The 20,621-nt window shown below is 46.5% G+C and overlaps 1 protein-coding gene across 2 annotated transcripts in view; it reads left to right on the top strand.

Annotated features, from left to right (window-relative positions):
* Positions 1–5,915, top strand: part of LATS2 (large tumor suppressor kinase 2) — a 47,474-nt gene extending 41,559 nt beyond the window's left edge. For both annotated transcript variants that reach the window (XM_068526370.1, XM_068526371.1), the window contains exons 7-8: positions 408–514; positions 3,739–5,915. In XM_068526370.1, coding sequence (XP_068382471.1) covers positions 408–514; positions 3,739–4,236 — 605 coding nt within the window. In that variant the 3' untranslated portion in view covers positions 4,237–5,915. The remainder of the gene's footprint in view (positions 1–407; positions 515–3,738) is intronic.
* The last annotated feature ends 14,706 nt before the right edge of the window (positions 5,916–20,621 follow it).

The raw sequence follows: 20,621 nt of genomic DNA, 5'->3' as shown, positions 1-20,621 counted from the left end.
GCACCTAAAATTCTGGTTAGTATTGTTACTAACAATAACAGTAATCTTTTAAAATTAAAAAGCCTTTTATTACAAGAGCATCCTGTGTTTATCACAGACTCACGGTGGAAAATAAGAAAATGTCGTGACCACGCTCCTCCCACGTGGAGACCGTGGACGCCCCGGCAGCGTTTTTCTCGCGGACTGTTCTGAGCCCCGCATGCGGGAGGCGGTGACGTCACGCGTGCGCCGCCGGGTGCGGAGACGGTGGCATCAGTGGGGGCCGTGACGTCACGTGCGCGCCGTCAGGTGGGGCGGTGACGTCACCTGTGCGCTGCCTGGAGCTTGCCCGCCGACGTGAGCCGGTTCTCTCGAGGTGTCTGAGGAGGGCGTGTGCGGGGTGGGAGCTGAGTGACGCTGTCTTTCAGGATACACCCAGCTCTGCGACTGGTGGAGTGTTGGCGTGATTCTCTTCGAGATGCTGGTGGGGCAGCCGCCCTTCCTGGCGCCGACTCCCACGGAGACCCAGCTGAAGGTAACGGGGCAAGTGGTTTTCTGATGAACCCAGGAGGCTTAGGCCAACATTTGACCTTTTATTCCGAATAGTGTAGGGACGTCAGTTGTATGTCATGGGATGTTTTCGAGTATTCTTGTTATTACCTATTAGTTTTTTATCTGGGTAAGTAGAGGCACAGGGTCAGAGTTGAGTTGTGATGTGCGCGTGAACCTGAACCATGGTCGCCTGCCGACGTGGTGCTTCAGGTGAGAACTAGGAGTGGGCGAAGCACCGAGGCCGCAGGTCTGGGCCCAGCGGCAGGTGCCCCGTGCAGCAACCAACACGGCTTTGTGACTGTGCCCGAGGAAATCGGTTTGATACTTGGATGTTCTGTCATTACCGTTGGCCAATTATAAGCTATGTGTCAGGCTAGTTGTGCACATTTCTGATATTCAAGTAATTAAAAAATTACTCGGTCAAGTAATAACTCAGTACTAAAGAATTAGTTTTAGAATGATAGCCATTTACTCTCTGAAATGAATGATTTGATTGCTTAAGAAAGACTGAATAGAGAACCTGATGAAACCTTTGGAACTTCTCAGAACAGTGCCCTTACACATGTTCACTGACAGTTCTAGGATGTATTCACATACCCCAGAGTCCACGGTAGACCGGAAATTAATAACCTCTTAATTAGAAAAACCCTAAAGGCTTGGTTTTTTTTACAGTAACAGTGAAATTGGAATTTGGCATTATCTATATCCTAATTGAATTGCTGAACTAGTTACTAATTTGTCTGCATGATAAATAACCCAATTTATAAAATTGTGATGAAATTTACCATTTTAACTACTTTTAATTGTACAATTCAGTGGCGTTAAGTACATTCACAATATTGTGCAACAGTCACCGCTACCTATTTCGAGACATTTTCACCATCCCAAGCAGGAGCTTAACCACTAAATGATAACTCCATTCCTCCCTCCCCTCTGTCCCTATAACGGCTCTTGTATCAATACTTTCTGTCTCTATGAAGTTGCCTACTCTAGGGACCTCATATAAGTGGAATCATACAGTATTTATCCTTCTGTGTCTGGCTTATTTCACGCAGCATAATGTCTTCAAGGTTCATCCATGTTGGAGCCTGTGTCAGAATTTCCTTCCTTTTTAAGGCTGAATGATATTGTGTGTAATATTGAGTGATACTCCATTGTGTGTAAATAACATTCCATTTTTTTAATCCATCATCTGGCAACAGACGTTTGGGTTGTTTCCGCCTTTCGGCTCTTGTGAGTAGTGCTGCTGTGAACATAAGTATGTGTACAAGTATCTGTTTGGTCCCTGCTTTCAGTTCCTTTGGGTATATACCCAGGAGTGGAATTGCTGGGTCGTACGGTCACTCTACGTTGAAACTTTCTGAGGAACCTCCATACTGTTTCCATAGTGGCTGCACCATTTTACATTCCCACCAACAGTATACAAAGGCTCCTATTTCTCCACATCCTTGCCAACGCTTAATTTCCTTTCGTTTTTTTAAAAATCGTAGTTATTCTAGGGGGTGTGAGGTGGTATCTCATTGTGATTTTAATTTGCATTTCCCTAAGGTTCAGTGATGTTGAGCCTCTTTTCATATGTTTCTTGGTCATTTGTAGATCTTCTTTGGAGAAATGTCTATTCAAGTCCTTTGCCCTTTTTTAATTCGGTTCTTTGGGTTTTTGTTGTTGAGTTGTAGTTCTTTATATAGTCTGGATATTAATTCCTTATCAGCTATATGCTTTGCAAATACATTCTCCCATTCCATGGTTTGTCTTTTCACTCTGTCAGTAGTGTCCTTTGATGCACAAAAGTTTTAAATTTTGATTAAGTCTGTTTTATATATATTTTTTTGTTTTATTGCCCGTGCTTTTGGTATCATATCCAAGAAATCATTGCCAAATCCAACATCATGAACGTTTTCCTTTATGTTTTCTTCTATGAGTTGTATAGCTTTGGCTCTACTAAAACAACAACTCAGTTTCAAACCAGCCCACGCAACCCCTGTCCCCGTGCCACTCCTGGTTATATTGGCCTTGCTTTATCCTGACTCCAGGTGTAAACAAGAAGTCCCTTAGGCTTCCTCCTCACAGCAGACAGGCCTCTGTGAGCGTCCCGATGGCTGATGTGTGTGGTTGAGCACCACCAGCTGGGGGTGGCTTCCTCGCCCTGTGCCTCAGGCTGTGGGCTCCTCCTGAAACCACACTGACCGTTTGTAGCTGCTCAGATCCTCCTACGTCTGTTCTGTTCTCCCATCGTGAAATTATCAAGATCTTTTTAAATTACCAAAAAGTTATTTTTATTGAAGTATAGTTGATTTACAATACTGTGTTAGTTTCAGGTGTACAGCAAAGTGATTCAGATATATATTATTTTCGGATTCTTTTCCATTATAGGTTCTTACCAGATATTGAATATAATTCCCTGTGCTATCCAGTCGGTCCTTGTTATCTATTTATATATATTGAATAGTAGTGTGTATCTGTTAATCCCAAACTCCTAATTTGTCCCTCCTTCCCTCCCTCTCCCCTTTGGTAACCATAACTTTGTTTTCTATGTGTGTGAGGTCTGTTTCTGTTTTGTAAATAAGTTCATTTGTGTCATATTTTAGATTCCACATATAAGCGATATCATATGGTATTTGTCTTTCTCTGTCTGACTTCACTTAGTATGATAATCTCTAGGTTCATCTATGTTGCTGCAAATGATATTATTTCATTCTTTTTTCACGGCTGAGTAGGATTCCATTGTATATATGTACCACATCTTTATCTATTCATCTGTTGATGGACATTTTGCTTCCATGTCTTGGCTATTGTAAATAGTGCTGCTATGAACATAGGGGTGCATGTATCTTTTTGAATTATAGTTTTGTCTGGATATATGCCCAGGAGTAGGATTGCTGGATCATATAGTAGCTCTATTTTTAGTTTTTTGAGGAAACTTCATACTGTTCTCCATAGTGGCTGCACCAGTTTACATTCCCACCAACAGTGTAGGAGGGTTCCCTTTTCTCCACACCCTCTCCAGCATTTATCATTTGTAGACTCTTTGATGATGGCCATTCTGACCGTTGTGTGGTGGTGTACTGCATTGTGGTTTTGATTTGCATTTCCCTGATGATTAGCCATGTTGAGAAATGATCACGTTCTTTAACACCCTGTCCCGGGCCGGCCCTCGTCGGCCTCGAGGTTGAGGAGGAAGGAACACCGGGTGTACTGTCCCCGCAGGTGATTAACTGGGAGAGCACGCTGCACATCCCCGCGCAGGTGGAGCTGAGCCCCGAGGCCCGGGACCTCATCGCCAAGCTCTGCTGCTCGGCTGAGCACCGGCTGGGCCGCAACGGGGCCGACGACCTGAAGGCCCACCCGTTCCTGGGCGCCATCGACTTCTCCGGCGACATCCGAAGGCAGCCGGCCCCCTACGTGCCCACGATCAGCCACCCCATGGACACGTCCAACTTTGACCCAGTGGACGAGGAGGGCCCCTGGCAGGACGGCAGCGAGGACAGCTCCAAGGCCTGGGATGCGCTGGGCCCCCCGGGCAGCCGGCACCCCGAGCACGCCTTCTACGAGTTCACCTTCCGGAGGTTCTTCGACGACAACGGCTACCCGTTCCGGTGCCCCAAGCCTGCGGTGGCCGAGACCGGGACTGAGGCTGAGCAGCCAGCTGCGGGGGGCCCGGCCCCGGGGGCGCAGGCCGGGGGCTGCCAGCCCGTGTACGTGTAGACCCTGGGGGACCGGGAGGTCAGCCCCTCGGGTCAGTCGGCCGATTGCCCCTCGAAAGTCTGGTCTGCACCCAGCACCAAAGCAGAAAATCTTCTGAAAGAGGACTCGCCTCTGACGTCTTCTCCACGTTCTGGTTGATGGCGGGGCGGGTGTCAACATGGCCTGGAATTGGCTTTTGAGGACCTTCACTGCATTAAAACAATATTTTTTAAAATTAGTACAGTTTAGAAAGAGCACTTATTTTGTTTATAGCCATTTTTCTTACTAAATTATAGGGATTAATTTTGACAAATCATGCTGCTGTTATTTTCTACGTTTGTATTTTATCCACAGCACTTATTCACATTTAGGGAAAGACGGTAAAGATTGAAGAACATGTGATAAGAAATCTCTGTGCAATAATGTAAAAAAAAAAAAAAAAAAAAAACACTGTTCTGATGTTACTGATACCATTTTATTCACACAGTGGTTTTTGTTTTATATTTTTCCCACATTTCAAAATTGTGATATATGTTAAAAGCTGCTTTTGTTTTGTTCTGTTTGCTTTTTGCATATTATAGTATAATAGGAAGTGTGAGCAGGTGATCACGCGGGTGTGACTTCAGACGCCAAGTGTGGAGAGATCGCTGCATGAACAGGGTTTTTCTATTAAAGCGTGACCGTGTCTTGCCATTCACAGCGGGTTCTGTGAATACGTTTTGAGTGAGTAATTCTGGGCAGTGTGCTGATGCCGTGTCGTCCTGTGGTGACTTCCTCGCTGTGACTGCACCCCTCCTCTCTCGTTGAGGAAATGCACGTGTGCCTGAGAGCTGATGTGACTGTATGTGTCGTGGGTGTGATTGGATTCTTTGGGGGGCAAAGACGTTTGTCCTACACTACACTTGTATACATCAAAAGGGATTCTCTTAGCTCTGCCAAAAAAATGTAAGTTAGTCGTGGACCTCTGTCTGCTTCGCGAGTCAGGGTGCTGTCCTGGTGGTACAGCCGCCACGGGTAGCCGGAGCCCCACCTGGCAGACGCCCCGCGGAAGGGCAGTGATCTTGGGGTTCTCTCACTGTGTTTCTAGTGTGCTTTGAAGGATCCATCTTAACTTGGTTTTAGAAGCACATTTTTCTGATCTTTGTGAAACAGCAAAGTGATGTTGAAAAAGAAAAGATATTTAAGCCATACATATTTTCTTAGGAGTGTAAATGTATATATAACTACATAGATAAACACGAAATATTCCTATTTCAAATTAGTATGATTCCTATTTAAAGTGATTTATATTTGAATAAAAAGTTAAATTCTTTTTTTGCTTTTTAAAAACCTGATGCATCATATTTTTCATTATATTATTCCACGTATTTTTCCTTGAGGTTTTTAGCATAATGTATCCATTAGTTAGTGTATCTCTAGGCAGCACACTTACGTGTCTATCGATGGCTAAACTGAAGAAGATGATTCCTGTGTACTGGTTTACATGTGTGTGAGTGGCAGGTTCTGGGTCTGCTGTGCTGTGTCGTGACTGTCAGTGTTTCTCTAGTTTTGCAGTAACGCCGTGTTGTTATTTACGCTCTGACAGACGTCATGTGGTAGGTTCTTTCTCAGGAACTCAATTTAACTATTATTTATTGATATATCATTGCCTTTGAAAAGCTTCTACTGGCACAATTTATTATTAAAGTTTTGAATCCAAATCCATTGGTGTCAAGCTTCATTGGAATTTGTAAGTTCTCGCTTAGATCATGTGGTGGGACTCCCCCGGGCTTTCCTGTGATTCACGCGCAGCCAGGGCTGCCATCGGGAGGGGGAGGGGAGGGGGGAGGAGCCCCCCAGAGGAGATCGGGTTTCAGGTCAGCACGCGGTCCAAGCAGGGGTGCAGTTCTGTGACCAGTTCTCTTCGCGAAGGTGGTGACAAGTATATGGCATTAGATTGTCGAGCGGGTTAAGTGGGGTGTCAGGTAAATCGCGAGTGGGAGCTGATTCCCCTGCTCGGGACAGTTACACTGACAGGACAAGGCTAACGCCTCACCTTTGCTTTAAGATGGTTGATGGTATTAAGAAATGCAGAAAGTATCGTTCGTTTTACTCTGAGTTGGTCTTTTGAAAGGTGCAGTCACGTGGTCCCCACTGGGCAGTGGCGACTCCACCAGGCCGCCTCCGACCCTGTCCTAGCGGGAAGGGGCCCCCCCGTACTGCCGGCCCCCGCTTTCCTCTTAGGCTGCCACGTCGGGGAGGCATCGTCAGCCGACGGGCGTGGAGGTCCCAGCGTCCTGCCCTAGCAGGAGTCCTGGCATGTCACCCCAGCAGGACGCTGGGGGCTCTGCTGGCACAGCCGGGGGCAGGGTTTTCTGGTCTGACTGGCTGTACTGGAGCAGTTACTCCCCGTCTGCCCGTCTCCTCTGGGTCGGGGGTCGGGCTCTCACTGGGACCCGGCTTGCTGGCACTTGCAGGTTGCTGGCCTCGGCTCCAAGCCTGGAACCGAAAAGAAACCCCGGAGCACTTAGCGCTGCGTCTTTCCTCAGGCCCCGAGGCCCAGCTCCTCTGCCGCCGCCCCCCCACCTCTCAGGGTCTTCTGTTCTGTCTGCCGTGTCCAGGAGTTTTAGGCGTACTTGGTGGGAGGCGTAGGAAAAATCTGCTCCATCTAACTGGAGGTGGAAGTGGGTTTCGGTTTCAATTTCAGTTTTGAATAATGAAGGCTCACAATTCACCTCCTGAGTCACGCCAGCCACGGCTCGCAAGCTTGTCGCCGTGCGTGCTCAGCGGTCCACGCTGGATAGCGCGGGTCTGCGCAGAGCCCCCTGGCTGTGCGTTAGTCCTTGCGCTGACATCTGGCAGGATCCGGGGACCAGTGGAGCAGTTGGCCGTCATCTCTTTCCATGTGTCATTCCCTCTTGGGTAGTGGAGAGACCACCCTTCCTCGGCAGCGGGTCAGCTGACCTGACCACCCGCAGCGTCCAGCCCTCTGCTCTGCAGCATCGCGCCCTCTTCCCTTCCTGCTTGCCGCCGCTCTGGACGCGCGGACCCTCCTAAAGTCACCAGCTTCCTGCCTTTTTTAAGCCGGTGACTGGTGTCTCCAACAGGATCAGAGTAGCTTATGGCTCCAGGACCCGGGTGCAGACGTGAAGCCCGCCTCCCCGCCCCTGCAGCGGGAGCTCGGAGTCTTAACCACTGGACCGCCTGGGAAGTCCCAAAATTATATTGTTTTTAGAAAAAGAGTCTCTGTCCATGTCTCGCCATTTCCTGCTTCCCAAACACAGCCTCTCCCATGTCTTCTATGTCATTTTTTTTCTGACATTTTCACTAATAGGCTCTTAATGATATTTCTTGATTTACTTATTTTAAATATTTTCTATCAATGACATATATGGTAATTCTCTTATAGGCCTTCCTCAACCTCCGTTTCCTAGTATAAGTTCTCTCACAACTTTTAGTTAAATCAGTTATCAACGTAAATATTATTCAGACTATGCTGGCAGTCCAGTGGTTAGGACTTTCACGGCCGTGGCCCCGGGTTCAATCCCTGGTTGGGGAACTGAGATCCCATAAGCCTCGAAGTGCGACCAAAAACAAAAAACAAAAACCAAAAACAAAAACAAAAGACTGCTAGGTTGTCTTTGAGCCAAGTAGTGTACTCTGATTATGATTCCTTCTTATACAAAAAAATTTTCCTCTTGGACTTAGTAATTACCTTGTTTTTTCATTTACTTTGTTTTCTTTGAAAGTACAGATGTTTTGTCCATCCTTCCTTCCTTCCCTCCTTCCTCCCCTCCCTCTCTCCCTCCCTCCCCAGTTGCTGCAATGGATCTGTCAAATCCAAGACTGTTTTCCAGGAGGACAAGTGCTTTGTCCACCTCATCCTGCAGTCTGGACCAGCTGCCCTTCAAGCCTGACGAACAGCTGTCATCTTGGGAATTCTGTTTGTCACTTTCCTATGTTGGATCCCATTTTGCCAAATGCCGTATCTTCCTTTTCCTCAGTTTACACCTGGAAAAAAGTTGGGGTTCTTGCTTGTCCAAAAATGTCCCTTTTCTACTTTATTGAAAATATAAATACATCTAAAATTCTAGGATGAAATTCACGCAGCATTTTGAAGGCATTAGTCCTCTGTTTCCCAGGTTCACAGTCTTGTTGAGTACCCTTTCTCTCTAGAAGCTTCTAGAATCATCTCTGTATACCCTGTGGTCTACACTTCATGGCGATGTTCCTCTATTGGTTTCATTTATTGTCCTGAACACTGAGGCTTCAACCTAGAGATGTGTGCCCTTTGGCTCTGGTGAATTTTCTTGCATTATTTTAAAAAAATATTTATTTATTTATTTATTTATTTTGGCTACACTGGGTCTTAGTTGTGGCATGCAGGCATCTTAGTTGCCTCATGCATGGAGGATCTAGTTCCCCGACCAGGGATTGAACCTGGGCCCCCTGTATTGGGAGTGTCGAGTCTTACCCACTGGACCACCAGGGAAGTCCCTTCTTGCATTATTTTGAACTTTATTCCCTCCAAAGATTCTCCAACTCCTCAGCTGATTCTCTGATTTCTTATATTTATTTCCTGTCATCCATGTCTTTTTTATTCCACTTTCTGGAAGATTTCATTGACTTCATCTTACAGATTTCATATTAAATTTTTGGGGCAAAGGTATTCTCTTTTTAATTCCCAAGAGCTCATTCTTGTTCTCCAATCAGTCTGTCCCTGTTTTATGTCTTCAGTATTTGTGTTTGTTACCCCTCTTATCATTTCAAGGGTTTTTTAATTCTGCTTCCAAATTGTCTGTATTTCCTCTGGGCTCCTTTGTGTTATGTTTTTGCTGCTTGTTCTTTGTTTTGCTCTTTCTCCACATTCATGTTGGAGGCTTTCCTTAAATGACTCTGACCATCTTTTTTTTTTTAAATAACTTTAATGAGATATAATTCACATAAGTACAAAAAATTCACCCACTTAAGGTATATCATTCAACAGTTTTTAGTATATTCACAGACTTGCAGAAACATCACCACAATCAACTTGAGAACATTTTTATCGCTCAAGAGAGGCCTGGTTCCCTTCGGCCTTAATTCCCATTGTTCATGACCATCACAAGTGCACTCCTCAGACAACCACTAATCTACCCCCGTCTCTACGGATTTGCCTCTTCTGGACATTTAATATAGATGAAATCATACAGTAAGTGGCCTTTGGTGACTGGATTCTTTCACTTAGCATCATACTTTGAAGGTTCACCCATGTGGTAGCACTGTGAGTATGTCATTCCTTTTTATTGTCAAATAGTATTGCGTTGTGTAGATTTATCCCATTTTATTTCTCCTATTTATCCAACAGTTAGTGAACATTAGAGTTATGTCTGCCTTTCGGCTATTGTGCATAGTACTGCTCTGAGCATTCATACGCAAGTGTTTCTGTGGACATACTTTATTTCTCTTGGGTGTAAGCCCAGTGGTGGCTTTACTGGGTTAAATGGCAATGCTATGAACCTTCTGAGGTGGTGCCAGACTGTTTCCAGAACAAGTGCACCATCTTACATTCCCTCCAGCAATGTGTGATGGCCCTAATTTTTCCACATCCTCACCAATTTCATTTTTTCTTTTTGGTGTTCTTTGATGGCCCCCAATTTTTTATTTTGCTGAAGTCCAGTTTATCTATTTTTTTCTCTCGTTGTTTTTGCTTTGGGTGTCCTATCAGAGAAGACTTTGCCTAACCCAAGGCCATGAAAATTTACTCCTGTATTTTCTCCCAAGACGTTTATAGTTTAACCCTTCATTTAGGTCTGTGATCCATTTTTAGTTTATTTTTGTGCAGTGAGATGAGGGGTGTGATTTCACTAGTGTGCGCGTGAGTACCAGGGTGTCCCAGAACCATTTGTTGAAAAGACTAACCATTCTTTCCCCATTGCATTGACTTGGCACTCTTGCCAAAAATCAACTTACCCTAAAGTTTTAAGGTCTGTCTCTGGACTGCCCATGATGTGTACTTGACCTAGCATCAGTCCTTACTGTCCATTCTCGTGTAAGAGCGCCGCACTGACCACTGACTGGAAGCCCCCCCGGGGGTCAGGGAGTGTGCTTTGGTGGCTGTGAGCCTGAGGTCTTTCTGTGTTTGCAGGGAGGGTGTGCCTGCTGGTGGTCGCACACCCAGGCACGGGCCTTCCCTGCGCACCCCTCCCCCTCCCGCGAGAGCCCTGCCCCGCTGCTTCCACTTGGCCACGTGCTCCGTCTCCAGGAAGGATCTTCCATGGTGCAGAAAGCCTCCTTGCAGCTTGACGGCTACCTGAAAATGGTCCCCGGTTCCTCGGCATCTGGCCCTGCCGGCGTGTTTGTGACTCTTAGATGAACCACGGTGGGCCCTCTTCGCTCAGTGCCTTGTTCCCGTGCTTTCTGTTTGCACTGAGGGCGCTGACTGCTTCCCCGGGGCCAGCGGGGACCGGCTTCTCCTGGCGCTCCTCACCCCGCCCTCTGTCTCAGCGTGTTGTACGGGCCCAGCTGGCTACGGATCAGGCCTCTGGAGGTATCTGCATCCTCTCGCTTCCCGGACACCATTAACACGACAGGAGAGAGGTTTTGTAAATTAATAAAGCTTATTTTTCAGAGCAGAATGGAGAGGAAGTACAGAGAGTTCGTATCCACCCCGTCCCCAAACACACAGCTTCCCCCCACTGTCAGCATCCCCCGCAAGGTGGTGCCTTTGTTACAGTCAGAGAACCCACACTGACAGGCTGTCATCTCCCAGAGTCCACGGTTTGCGTTAGGGGGTCACTCTTGGTGTCGTACTTGCTATGGTTTGGACAAATGTACATGACGTGTATCCACCTTATAGTCTCACACGGAGTAGGCTGCCCTAAGGGCCCTCTGTGCTCCACCTATTCACCCCTCCCTCCCTGTAACTCCTGGAAACCACTGATGTTTTCTTACTGTCTCCATAGTTTTGGCTTTTCCACAACTATGGAATCACACAGTCTGTAGCCTTCTCAAATTGGCTTCTTTCACTTAGTCATATGCACTTAAGGTTCCTCCAGGTCTTTCCATGGCTGACAGCTCATTCCTTTTTAGCACTGAATTATATTCCATTTTCTGGATGGACCATAGTTTATTCATTCACCCACTGAAGGACATGTTATTTGCTACCCAGTTTTGGCAATTATGACTAAAATTTTATAAACATCCAGGTGCAGATTTTTGTGTGGACATACTTTTTGACTCACTGGAGTAAGTACTAAGGAGTGCAGTTGCTAGATTGTATGGTGGGAGTGTGTTTAGTTTTGTAAGAAACTGCCAAACTATCTTCCACAGTGGCTGTTCCATTTTGCACTCCCACCAGCAATGAATGAGAGTTCCTGTTGCTCCACATCCTTGCTAGCTTTTGGTGTTGTCAGGGTTTGGGATTTTGGCCATTCTAATAGGTGTGTAGTGTGGGTTGTTTTAATTTGCTTGCGTTCCCCTGATGATACGTGATGCTGAATGTGTTTCTGTGTGCTTTCTTGCTATCTGTACCCCTTCTTTGGTGAGGTTTCTGTTGAGATCTTTTGCCTATTTTTTGACCAGGTTGTTTGTTTTCTTACTGCTGAATTTTGAGAGTTCTTTGTATATTCTGAATAACAGTACTTTATCAGATGTGTCTTTTGCAAATATTTTCTCCCAGTTTGTGGTTTATCATCTCATTCTCTTGACAGTGTCTTTCACAGAGAAGTTTTTAATTTTAATGAAGCTCAGATAATCAATTCTTCCTTTCATGGATTGTGCCTTTGGTGTTGTATCTAAAATGTCATCGTTGGTACTTCCCTGTTGGTCCACAGGTTAAGGCTGTGCTTCCAATGCAGGGGGCGCGGGTTTGATCCCTGGTCGGGGAACTAAGATCCCACATGCCGTGTGGCTCAGCCAAAAAAAAAAAAAAAAAAAAGGTCATTGTCATACCCGAGATCATCTAGGTTTTCTCCTATGTTATACTCCAGGAGCTTTATAATTTTCTGTTTTACATTGAGGACCATGATTTTTGGTGAAAATAATTTTTGTGAAGGGTGTAAGTTATGTGTGTCTAGATTCACTTTTTTGCATGAGGATGTCCAAGTGTTCAGGGACCATTTGTTGAAAAGACAATCTTTGCCTTTTCTCCTTTGTCAAAGATCAGTTGACTATATTTATGTTTGTTTATTTGAATGTTGATCCAGCCTTTCTTACCTGGGATAAATCACACTTGGTTGTGGTGTATAATTCTTTTTATACATTATTGGATTTGATTTGCTAATATTTGTTGAGGATTTTGCATCTATGTTCATGAGAGATATTGGTCTGTACTTTTCTTGTAACATCTTCATCTGGTTTGGGTATTAGGGTAATTCTAGCCTCACAGAATAAGTTATATTCCCTTGGCTTCTATCTTCTGGAAGAGATTATAGAGAATTGGTATGATTTCTTCTTTAGTGTTTGGTAGAATTCACCAGTGAACCCATGTGGGCCTGGTGCTTTCTGTTTTGGAAGGTTATTCATTATTGATTTAATTTCCTTAGTAGATACAGGCAGGCCTATTCAGATTATCTGTTTCTTCTTTTTCTTCTTCTTGTTTGTTTGTTTTTTTTTAAATCTGTTTCTTCTTGTGTGAGTTTTGGCAGCTATTGTGTTTCAAAGAACTGGTCCATTTTATCTAGGTCGTCAGATTTATCCTTTTAATGCTCATGTGCTGGTGATAATTCCCTCCTGCATTTCTGATATCAGCAATTTGTGTTTTCTCTCTTTTTTTGTTAATAAGTCTGGCTAGAAGCTTATTGATTTTATTGATCTTTTCAGTGAACTGGCTTTTGGTTTTATTAATTCTTCTCTTCTGATTTCCTATTTTCAATTTCAGTGGTTTCTGCTCTCTCAAGTCTTTATCATTTATTTTCTTCTGCTTACTTTGTATTTAATTGCTCTTTTTCTAGTTTCCTAAGGTGAAAGTTTAGTTTATTGATTTTATGTTCTTCTTTTCTAATATACGCATTCAATACTGTATATTTCCCTCTTGTCACTGCTTCTGCCACATTCCACAAATTTTGATAAGCTGTATTTTCATTTTCTTTTAGTTTAAAATATTTTAAAATTTTCTTGAGATTTCTTCTTTGACCCATGTGTTATTTAGCAGCGTGCTGCTTAATCTCCCAGTATTCTGGCATTTTCCAGACATCTTTCTGTTATTGATTTCTGGTTTAATTCCATTGAGGTCTGAGAGCTATGATTTCTATTTTTTGAATGTATAAAAGTGTGTTTTGTGGCTCAGAATGCAGTCTATCTTGAATGTTCTTACTAAAATAAAGAGGATTGGTTGAAAGTCTGTTTTAGAAGTTACCCAGATCATCTCCACAACTCTAGCCGGGCAAGTGGCTGCCCTTCCCCCAACTGGAAAAAGACGCGGAAGTTTTCTCTGAGGATGGTAAGCTGGAGGGTTGCTATGGTTACAAGGCACGGTTTGGGACAGAGCTATGAAGTGAATATGTGCATACTGAATCCTTCAGCCCTCTTCTCCCACTCAGCTCTCGGAATACCGGCAACAAGGTTGTCATCCTCTGGGCAGGAGATTGGTGGTCTCCTCTGGGGCCTCTGAACAGCCCAGGAGGAAAAGACTGGAAGATACTGATATCAAGGTTCTCCAAGTAGAGGGCCCGGCCAGATTACCTTGCATGGCAGCTTCACGTGCACACGCAGAGCTTCCCATCAGCATTTCCACGGCAAGCCCTCGGACAGGAACCTCTGAAGAATAATGTGAGCCTGACCTGGACGACGCGGACAAAAATGAGCCCAAACGAGATTGTACAAGAAGAGCTTCAACAAACTGTCACTGATATTTTCAAGATAAGAGAAGATGTTGCAACCTTGAAACAAGAAGAGAATATATTTAAAAGGAACATTCAGAGAACAAGAGGGAGGTCTTTGAAAAATTAACAATGATGGCAAAAATTAAAGTCCGTGGAAAGTTTGGACAGTAAAGTCAAGGAACTCTCCCAGAAAAAAAGAGCCAAAAAATGAAGAAATGGAAAATAAAAGGGAAATGTAAGGAAATTAGAAGATATGTCCATGTCTATATCTGAACTGTGGCAGTTTCAGAAAAAGAAAAATATGTTAATGGAGTTGAGGAGATCTTCAATTCAGTAATTCAGGAAAATGACCTAGAGCTAAAGGATATGTTTTTAGATTGAAAGGAGCTGAAATGCCCAGAACAATGGGTAAAAATAGACCCATACAAATGTACATCATCAGATATTCCAGAATGTCTGGAACAAAGAGAGAATGCTACAAGCTTCGGAGAGGTAAAACAGTTCATATAAAAAGGATCAAGAATCAGAAGGGCTTTGAAGGTAACACCAGCTCTAGACATTAGAGGGTAATGGAAAAAGGCCTTCAAATTTTGTGAAAATAATTGTTTTCAACCTTAAACTCTATCCCCAGACAAGCTATTAATCAAGTGTGAGGGTAGAATAAAGACATTTCAGACATTCAAGAATTCAGAATGTTTTCCTCCCATATCGTCTTTCTCAGGAAGCTGGAAGCAGACATGGGGTCCAAGAAACGGGTCTGACAAAGGGGAGGAAGAAGGGGCTCAGTGGGCGCTGCTGAAGGGGTCCCAAGTGACAGCTGTGCCCCAGGTGCGGGGGGCAGGCTGCTCGCTCGGGACCAGCAGGGGGTCTAGGGTGGCCTTCGCTGGGAAGAGGTCCTTCGCCTGCCTTAGAGGAGATTCGGTACTTGGAGAACAGTTTGGGATTGGGTTTGGGTTGAGGATATAAAAAACTAAGCAAATGGAAAACATGAGCCAATTATTAATTCTAGGGAAAACTAAAGGTTGTATGGAAAAGTGAAAGTGATTATAGGAATAGTATGGTTCATTTGGGGATAGCGTTTACATAGTCGTAGTAATATGTTAATTATTGACTTCACCAAACATCCAAAAGTCTGGCAGCGTGTATTAGGAAGACAAGGGAATGGGAAGGGCATGCCTGGGTATCAGGGGAAGAGGGTTTAAAAGGAGCTAAATTCTCATCTTCCGTAATGGGAAGTAATTACATCATGCCGAGACGAAAACTCAAGACACTGCTTTACAAGGATGCAATCTGGATACAAGTCCTTTGTCAGATATACGTATTGAGAATATTTTATCCCGTTTCCTTAATGGTGTCTTTTAAAGGGCAGGTGTTAATTTTGATGAAGCCAAATGTGTGATTTTTCTCTTATTGTTAGTGCTTTTGCTGCTCTATTTAAGAAATCGTTTCCTTCCTCAAGATCGTGAAGAAATTCTCCTGTGTTTTCTTCTAGAAGCTTTTCAGCTTTAGCGTTTATATTCGATCTGTGATCCATGTCAAAGTATTTTTGTGTTCAGTGATTTTGGCCAAAGTGAACATGTCTTGCTCTTCCATTGACTTCCTGTGTCGTTTTGCACGTAGCAGGCACTCGTATTTTTGTTGTATTTTATCTATATGTTTACCTATATGCTCCTTCTGAGCAGGACCTATGAGACAGTCATTTGTGTTCTCCCTGACCCGTCCCCATCACACACGGCTCCACACGGTAACAACCCTCCGAAAAAGGAGCCCAGAGGAGCCAGGGCACCAGCCACGGCTGTTTGTCCCGGTGCCGCAGAGCCAGGCAACGCTGTGTTCCTCAGATCCAGAAGGTGCATCTCGCAGGCACAGGTAGAGCCCGCCTGGGAAGGCCGCACACGCTGGGCACTGGGCATGGGCAGTGGCTGGCCCTGGGGTCCGTCTTCTGGCCTTTTCTTCCTGGGATTTCACATACCCAGATGCTGGTGTTTGGTTTCCGTGCTCTGAATTCTAAGCCAGCCTGTAAGCCAGGGCCACTTCTTTTCTCCCTGGGAACTCTTTGATCTTAAGCTTTATCTCCTAGTAGCATGGAGTCTCGTTTCAATATAAACCCCACCTGGGAGTGCACACGAAGTCAATATTAGTAAATCGTTAGTGCTTAGACACAAACATTTTTTTACTTTCATCTATCCAAATACAAAGTAAAAAATCAACCACAATCATGGAATGCAGCCACCAGCTTCCTGCTGAGAAAAACCAAATCTGCAGGGACTTCCCTGGTGGCGCAGTGGTTAAGAATCCACCTGCCAATGCAGGGGACATGGGTTTGAGCCCTGGTCCGGGAAGATCCCACATGCCGTGGAGCAACTAAGCCCGTGAGCCACAACTACTGAGCCCACATGCCACAACTACTGAAGCCCGTGCGCCTAGAGCCTGTGCTTTGCAACAAGAGAAGCCACCGCAATGAGAAGCCCGCTCACTGCAACAAAGAGTAGCCCCTGCTCGCTGCAGCTAGAGAAAGCCCGCACGCAGCAACGAAGACCCAAGGCAGCCAAAAATAAATTAAAAAACCCCAAAAACCAAAAAACAACCAAATCTGCACTGGTTCCGTCACCATCGAACAAGGACTGGAGCAGGAGGGACACTGAGGGCAGAGCTGGGGCGAGGTCCTGCCCCATCCCCCAGGACACTCGCCAGCTCTGGGCTCGGGCACGGCTTCCAGCCCAGAGCATGTCCTTGTCCTCATTTTTCTGCGAGAAGGAATGATGTGAGGAGGCTGTGGAGGACCAGCCCTCCCCCACCCCCCTGGGGCCCTCGAGACCACTGCTCAGACGTGAGCCGCTGGTGCCCGCCTCCCGGAAGCCGCCCCAGTCTGAGTGAGTCATCTCCCTGATGAAGCACCTTCCATGATTTCCGTTGCCCGAAGACAAGGTGGTCCAGCGCTGGAGAACCCGGCCAGCCCAGCCCAGGCCCCTCGCCTGCGGGGGATGGAATCGTGTGAAGCTTTGGCTTTGGATGGACTTGACTTTCAGTTCCTGGTGGGTCTGAAGCTGTGTGACCTTGGGTGCTTTTCCTAACCTGGAAGAGTTGCTAAACACCTCAGAGGCTCAGGGCCCTTAATTCCTGAACACAAAATGATAACGGTGCCAGTGGGAGAATTAAATGAAAAGCATCTGCAAAGTGATGCAGATACTCTAGATGCTCCTGCCCGGCCGGTTCCCCTCTCGGTTCCCCTCTCGCCCCCCGCCTGGCAGCCACCCGAAGCCACTCCCGCGTGAATCCCTGTGCACCCGGCCCTCCTTTGCCTCTTTCCTTTACCTGAAACGGGGTTGCCTTCAGGCCTTCACCCGAAATCTACCACGTGCCCCGAACACCAGGTCACCTGCCGGCCTCACCGCGAAGGCCCGCCCGCCCAAGGCACCCGTGGTCTAGCCCAGCCAGGGCGCGGGCCTCTGGCCCAGGAGCCACACCTGTGTTGTCAGGGCTTCGGCTCCTCCGAGGCTCCCTGGAGGCAGCTGGGACCCAGCACCGCGGGGCACACAAGGAAGCACTTGAAGTGTCTGCTGGGTAAATGAGTGAAAATTAGTACCTGTTGATCCCCTCCCCCCCTGGCGTCTGAGGGAGGGCTCCCGCCCTTGTTAAATATGACCGTAATCTCTCTGAGCCTCAGTCTTGTTCTCTGTAAAATGGAGCTAATACTAGTGTCTATTTCAGAGATTTTATTGGTAAAGATTAAGGGATACACTGCAGGTAAGGGATGCACGGCTGATCTTTTAAAGCATTAGATCGCTGTCCTCAAACCGTGCTGCCCTGGGTCAGCCCCACAACCGCCCCCTCCTCAGCCTGCGCGTCTGTGAAAGGACAGCGCAGAACCAAGGCATTTCTAAGGCTATTCGGGCCTTCAAGGATTTCCCTAAAGTCAGTGTTTAACAAGCTCATATGATTCTGAAAGGGCGTTTATAGAATAAGCTCTCTTTTGTAGTAAGAAATTTGCAATTCAGGGGCGTGGGAGCACAGATGGAGTCTAAAGCAGCTTTAGTGAATGAGTACAGCTGAGAAGTGATTCACTGAGAAGTGATTTTTATGGAATATTTTTTAAAAGTTTCTTAAATATCTACACAAAATAGAAACACTAGTTTTCAGCTATTAACCTAACTGCTGGTCCCTTTTTGTGTCAGGAAACTTCTCCAAATCTGCCTTCGCCGTGAACTGTCCATCACAAGAGTGTACTTTTTGTTGGTCACTCACAAAAAGAACAGTTTACACTGGATGATGTTTTTCAGCTTACAAATATTTTCATGCCTATGATCTCATTTAAAATCTGTCACAGGGAGGGACTTCCCTGGTGGTCCAGTGGTTAAGACTTTGCCTTCCAATGCAGGGGGTGTGGGCTTGATCCCCGGTTGGGGAACTAAGATCCCGCAGGCTGCAGCCAAAAAGTAAAAAAAAATAAGTAAATAAAGAGAAGACAATTTAATAAATAAATAAATAAACAAAGAAATAAAATTTGTCACAAACCTGAAAGATGGCAAATACTGGCAATTCACTGTTCAGCTGAGGAAACCGAGGACGGGGAGACCTGCCTTGGAGAGCGAACACGTGTCACCTCTGTGCTCCCAGCCAAGACTTCAGACTTGTGTCCTTCTCAAAGGTTCTGTTCAAAAGAGACATGCATTCTTCAAAATAAACGGCCCCGTGGTGGTTAGTTTTATGTGTCAGCTCAACCGGCCACGGCCTGCGCAGATGAAACATTATCTGGCTGTGTGCGTGTGAGGGTGTTTCTGGATGAGACGAGCATTGAATCGACAGACTCATATTTTCTGTGTATTTCTAAATTTTCTACAATGAAAGCGTGATCCGTACATCCTGATTGTAAGAAGGTAGAAATGGGGGCCGGGCTGTAGGGTCTAAGTGCACTTCTCGCTCTGAAGTTCCATACGGTTCACAGTTCACAGCACACGAGGGTTTTTCCCTCCACTGCTATAGCAGCATGTGGTGCAGGTTTGCTAATAGCGGTGCTGTCTGGCATTTCGCTTCTAAATCTCGGGCAAGACTGCATTGTTATCCGTAGAACTTAAGTGCTGGATCGTGTCTGTCTGCGAAGTTCGTCCACGCTGCCTGAGGACCAGACTGAGCTACGACAGTAACGCACGGAGAAGACAATAACATTTTACTTGTAAAGGTGACGTCACAAGTGGCAGGGCAGTTGGTGCAGCACTTACTCATCCCAGGGGCGTGTTCCTTCCTCCAAGCTGTGGTAACGCTTCTGACAGTTTCTTTACGGCAAGGCGATGAGCCCAGCCTGCTCAGAAAGGCAGACCCAGGGGTGAACTCGGCGTCTGCCCGTGCGGCCATGTGCCTTCAGTCCCGATTTCCGGTCTTTGTTCCCACCTGGGGAGGTGGTGTGCAGAGGGAGAGGCGGTCTTAACAGCCCGCCCCGGGGCGGGGGTAGGAGGCCCCTGGTTGGCCAGGCCTGTCTCTGGGGCAGTCCGTTGCAAGGGAGGGCACTGCTTGCCTCGGGTCGCTGTGGGGGGCTGGCTGAGGCCCCGGCAGTCTCCTCTGGTGGCTCGTGCGAGGTCAAAGCGGGGCCTCCAGCCCTGATGGGTCCCGGCCTGAAGCCCCTCAGCTTCTTGACTCTGCCCCACGGTCAAGGCGGTGGTGCCCCTTCTGGACAAGTATCCTGGACCAGGTCCCAGGCCTTGGGAGATGACACACAGATTCCTGTTGGTCTCTCCCCTCCCCCGTCTGTCCCACATTGAGTCCCCTCCCTGCAAAAGCCCGTTTCTCTACTTTCACAGCAGACCTTTACACGCCCCCTTAAGGCCAGAACCCAACTCTTCAGCACTCCCCCACCCACCCCCAAATGTGTTCCTCTCTCCTCCTGAGCCAGGACGGCTCCGTGTGGTGGGTGCATCTCTTCCATCAGCTCCTGGGTGGGTGCTTTGTGCTAGTCCCCTGGAGCCGCAGTCTGGTGTGGAGGGGCAGGTGCTTTGTGTGCCTGCCCACGGCGCCCCGCTGGGGACAACGGCGCCCCGCTGGGGACTGCACGCAGCTCCCCTGCTCAGGCCACCCCGCAGGAGGAGCAACCACGGAGCGGTCTCAAGCTGTTCTTCCACAGAAAATCGAAATAAGGTTGATAGAAAATAAAGTTTCTTTTTAAAAAATGCATGTCTTTGTACACAAGTCTTTTCTGCATCTCTCATCATACCCTTTAGACATTTCCGAGTGGATTTTCTGGAAGGGGTGTGCCAACTTACACCCCGTGGGAGCGTTAGCTCCTAATACCGTTTGTGAAGGTTCTCTTAGTCTTTAAGTTAAAAACATTTATTTATGTTATTTATTTGGCTGTTCCGGGTCTTAGTTGCGGCATGCAGTATCTTTAGTTGCGACGTGCGGGATCTAGTTCCCTGACCAGGGATCAAACCCGGGCCCCCTGCATTGGGAGCGCGGAGTCTTACCCACTGGACCACCAGGGAAGTCCCTCATTTCTGTATTTTGAATAAGTATACGACGTGATGTTTCCTGTGGGCTTTTCCTTCATTCCAGGCTCGAACGCTTGGCCGGAGGATGTTAAGATCTCCACGTTCCATTCAGGGATCCTGGGGACACCTGGGCTCCTGAGGCGTG

Source organism: Eschrichtius robustus, chromosome 18, assembly GCF_028021215.1.
Source record: "Eschrichtius robustus isolate mEscRob2 chromosome 18, mEscRob2.pri, whole genome shotgun sequence".
NCBI lineage: Eukaryota > Metazoa > Chordata > Mammalia > Artiodactyla > Eschrichtiidae > Eschrichtius > Eschrichtius robustus.
The sequence above is the reverse complement of the archived record's forward strand: the minus strand, read 5'-3'. Positions and strand labels throughout refer to the sequence as shown.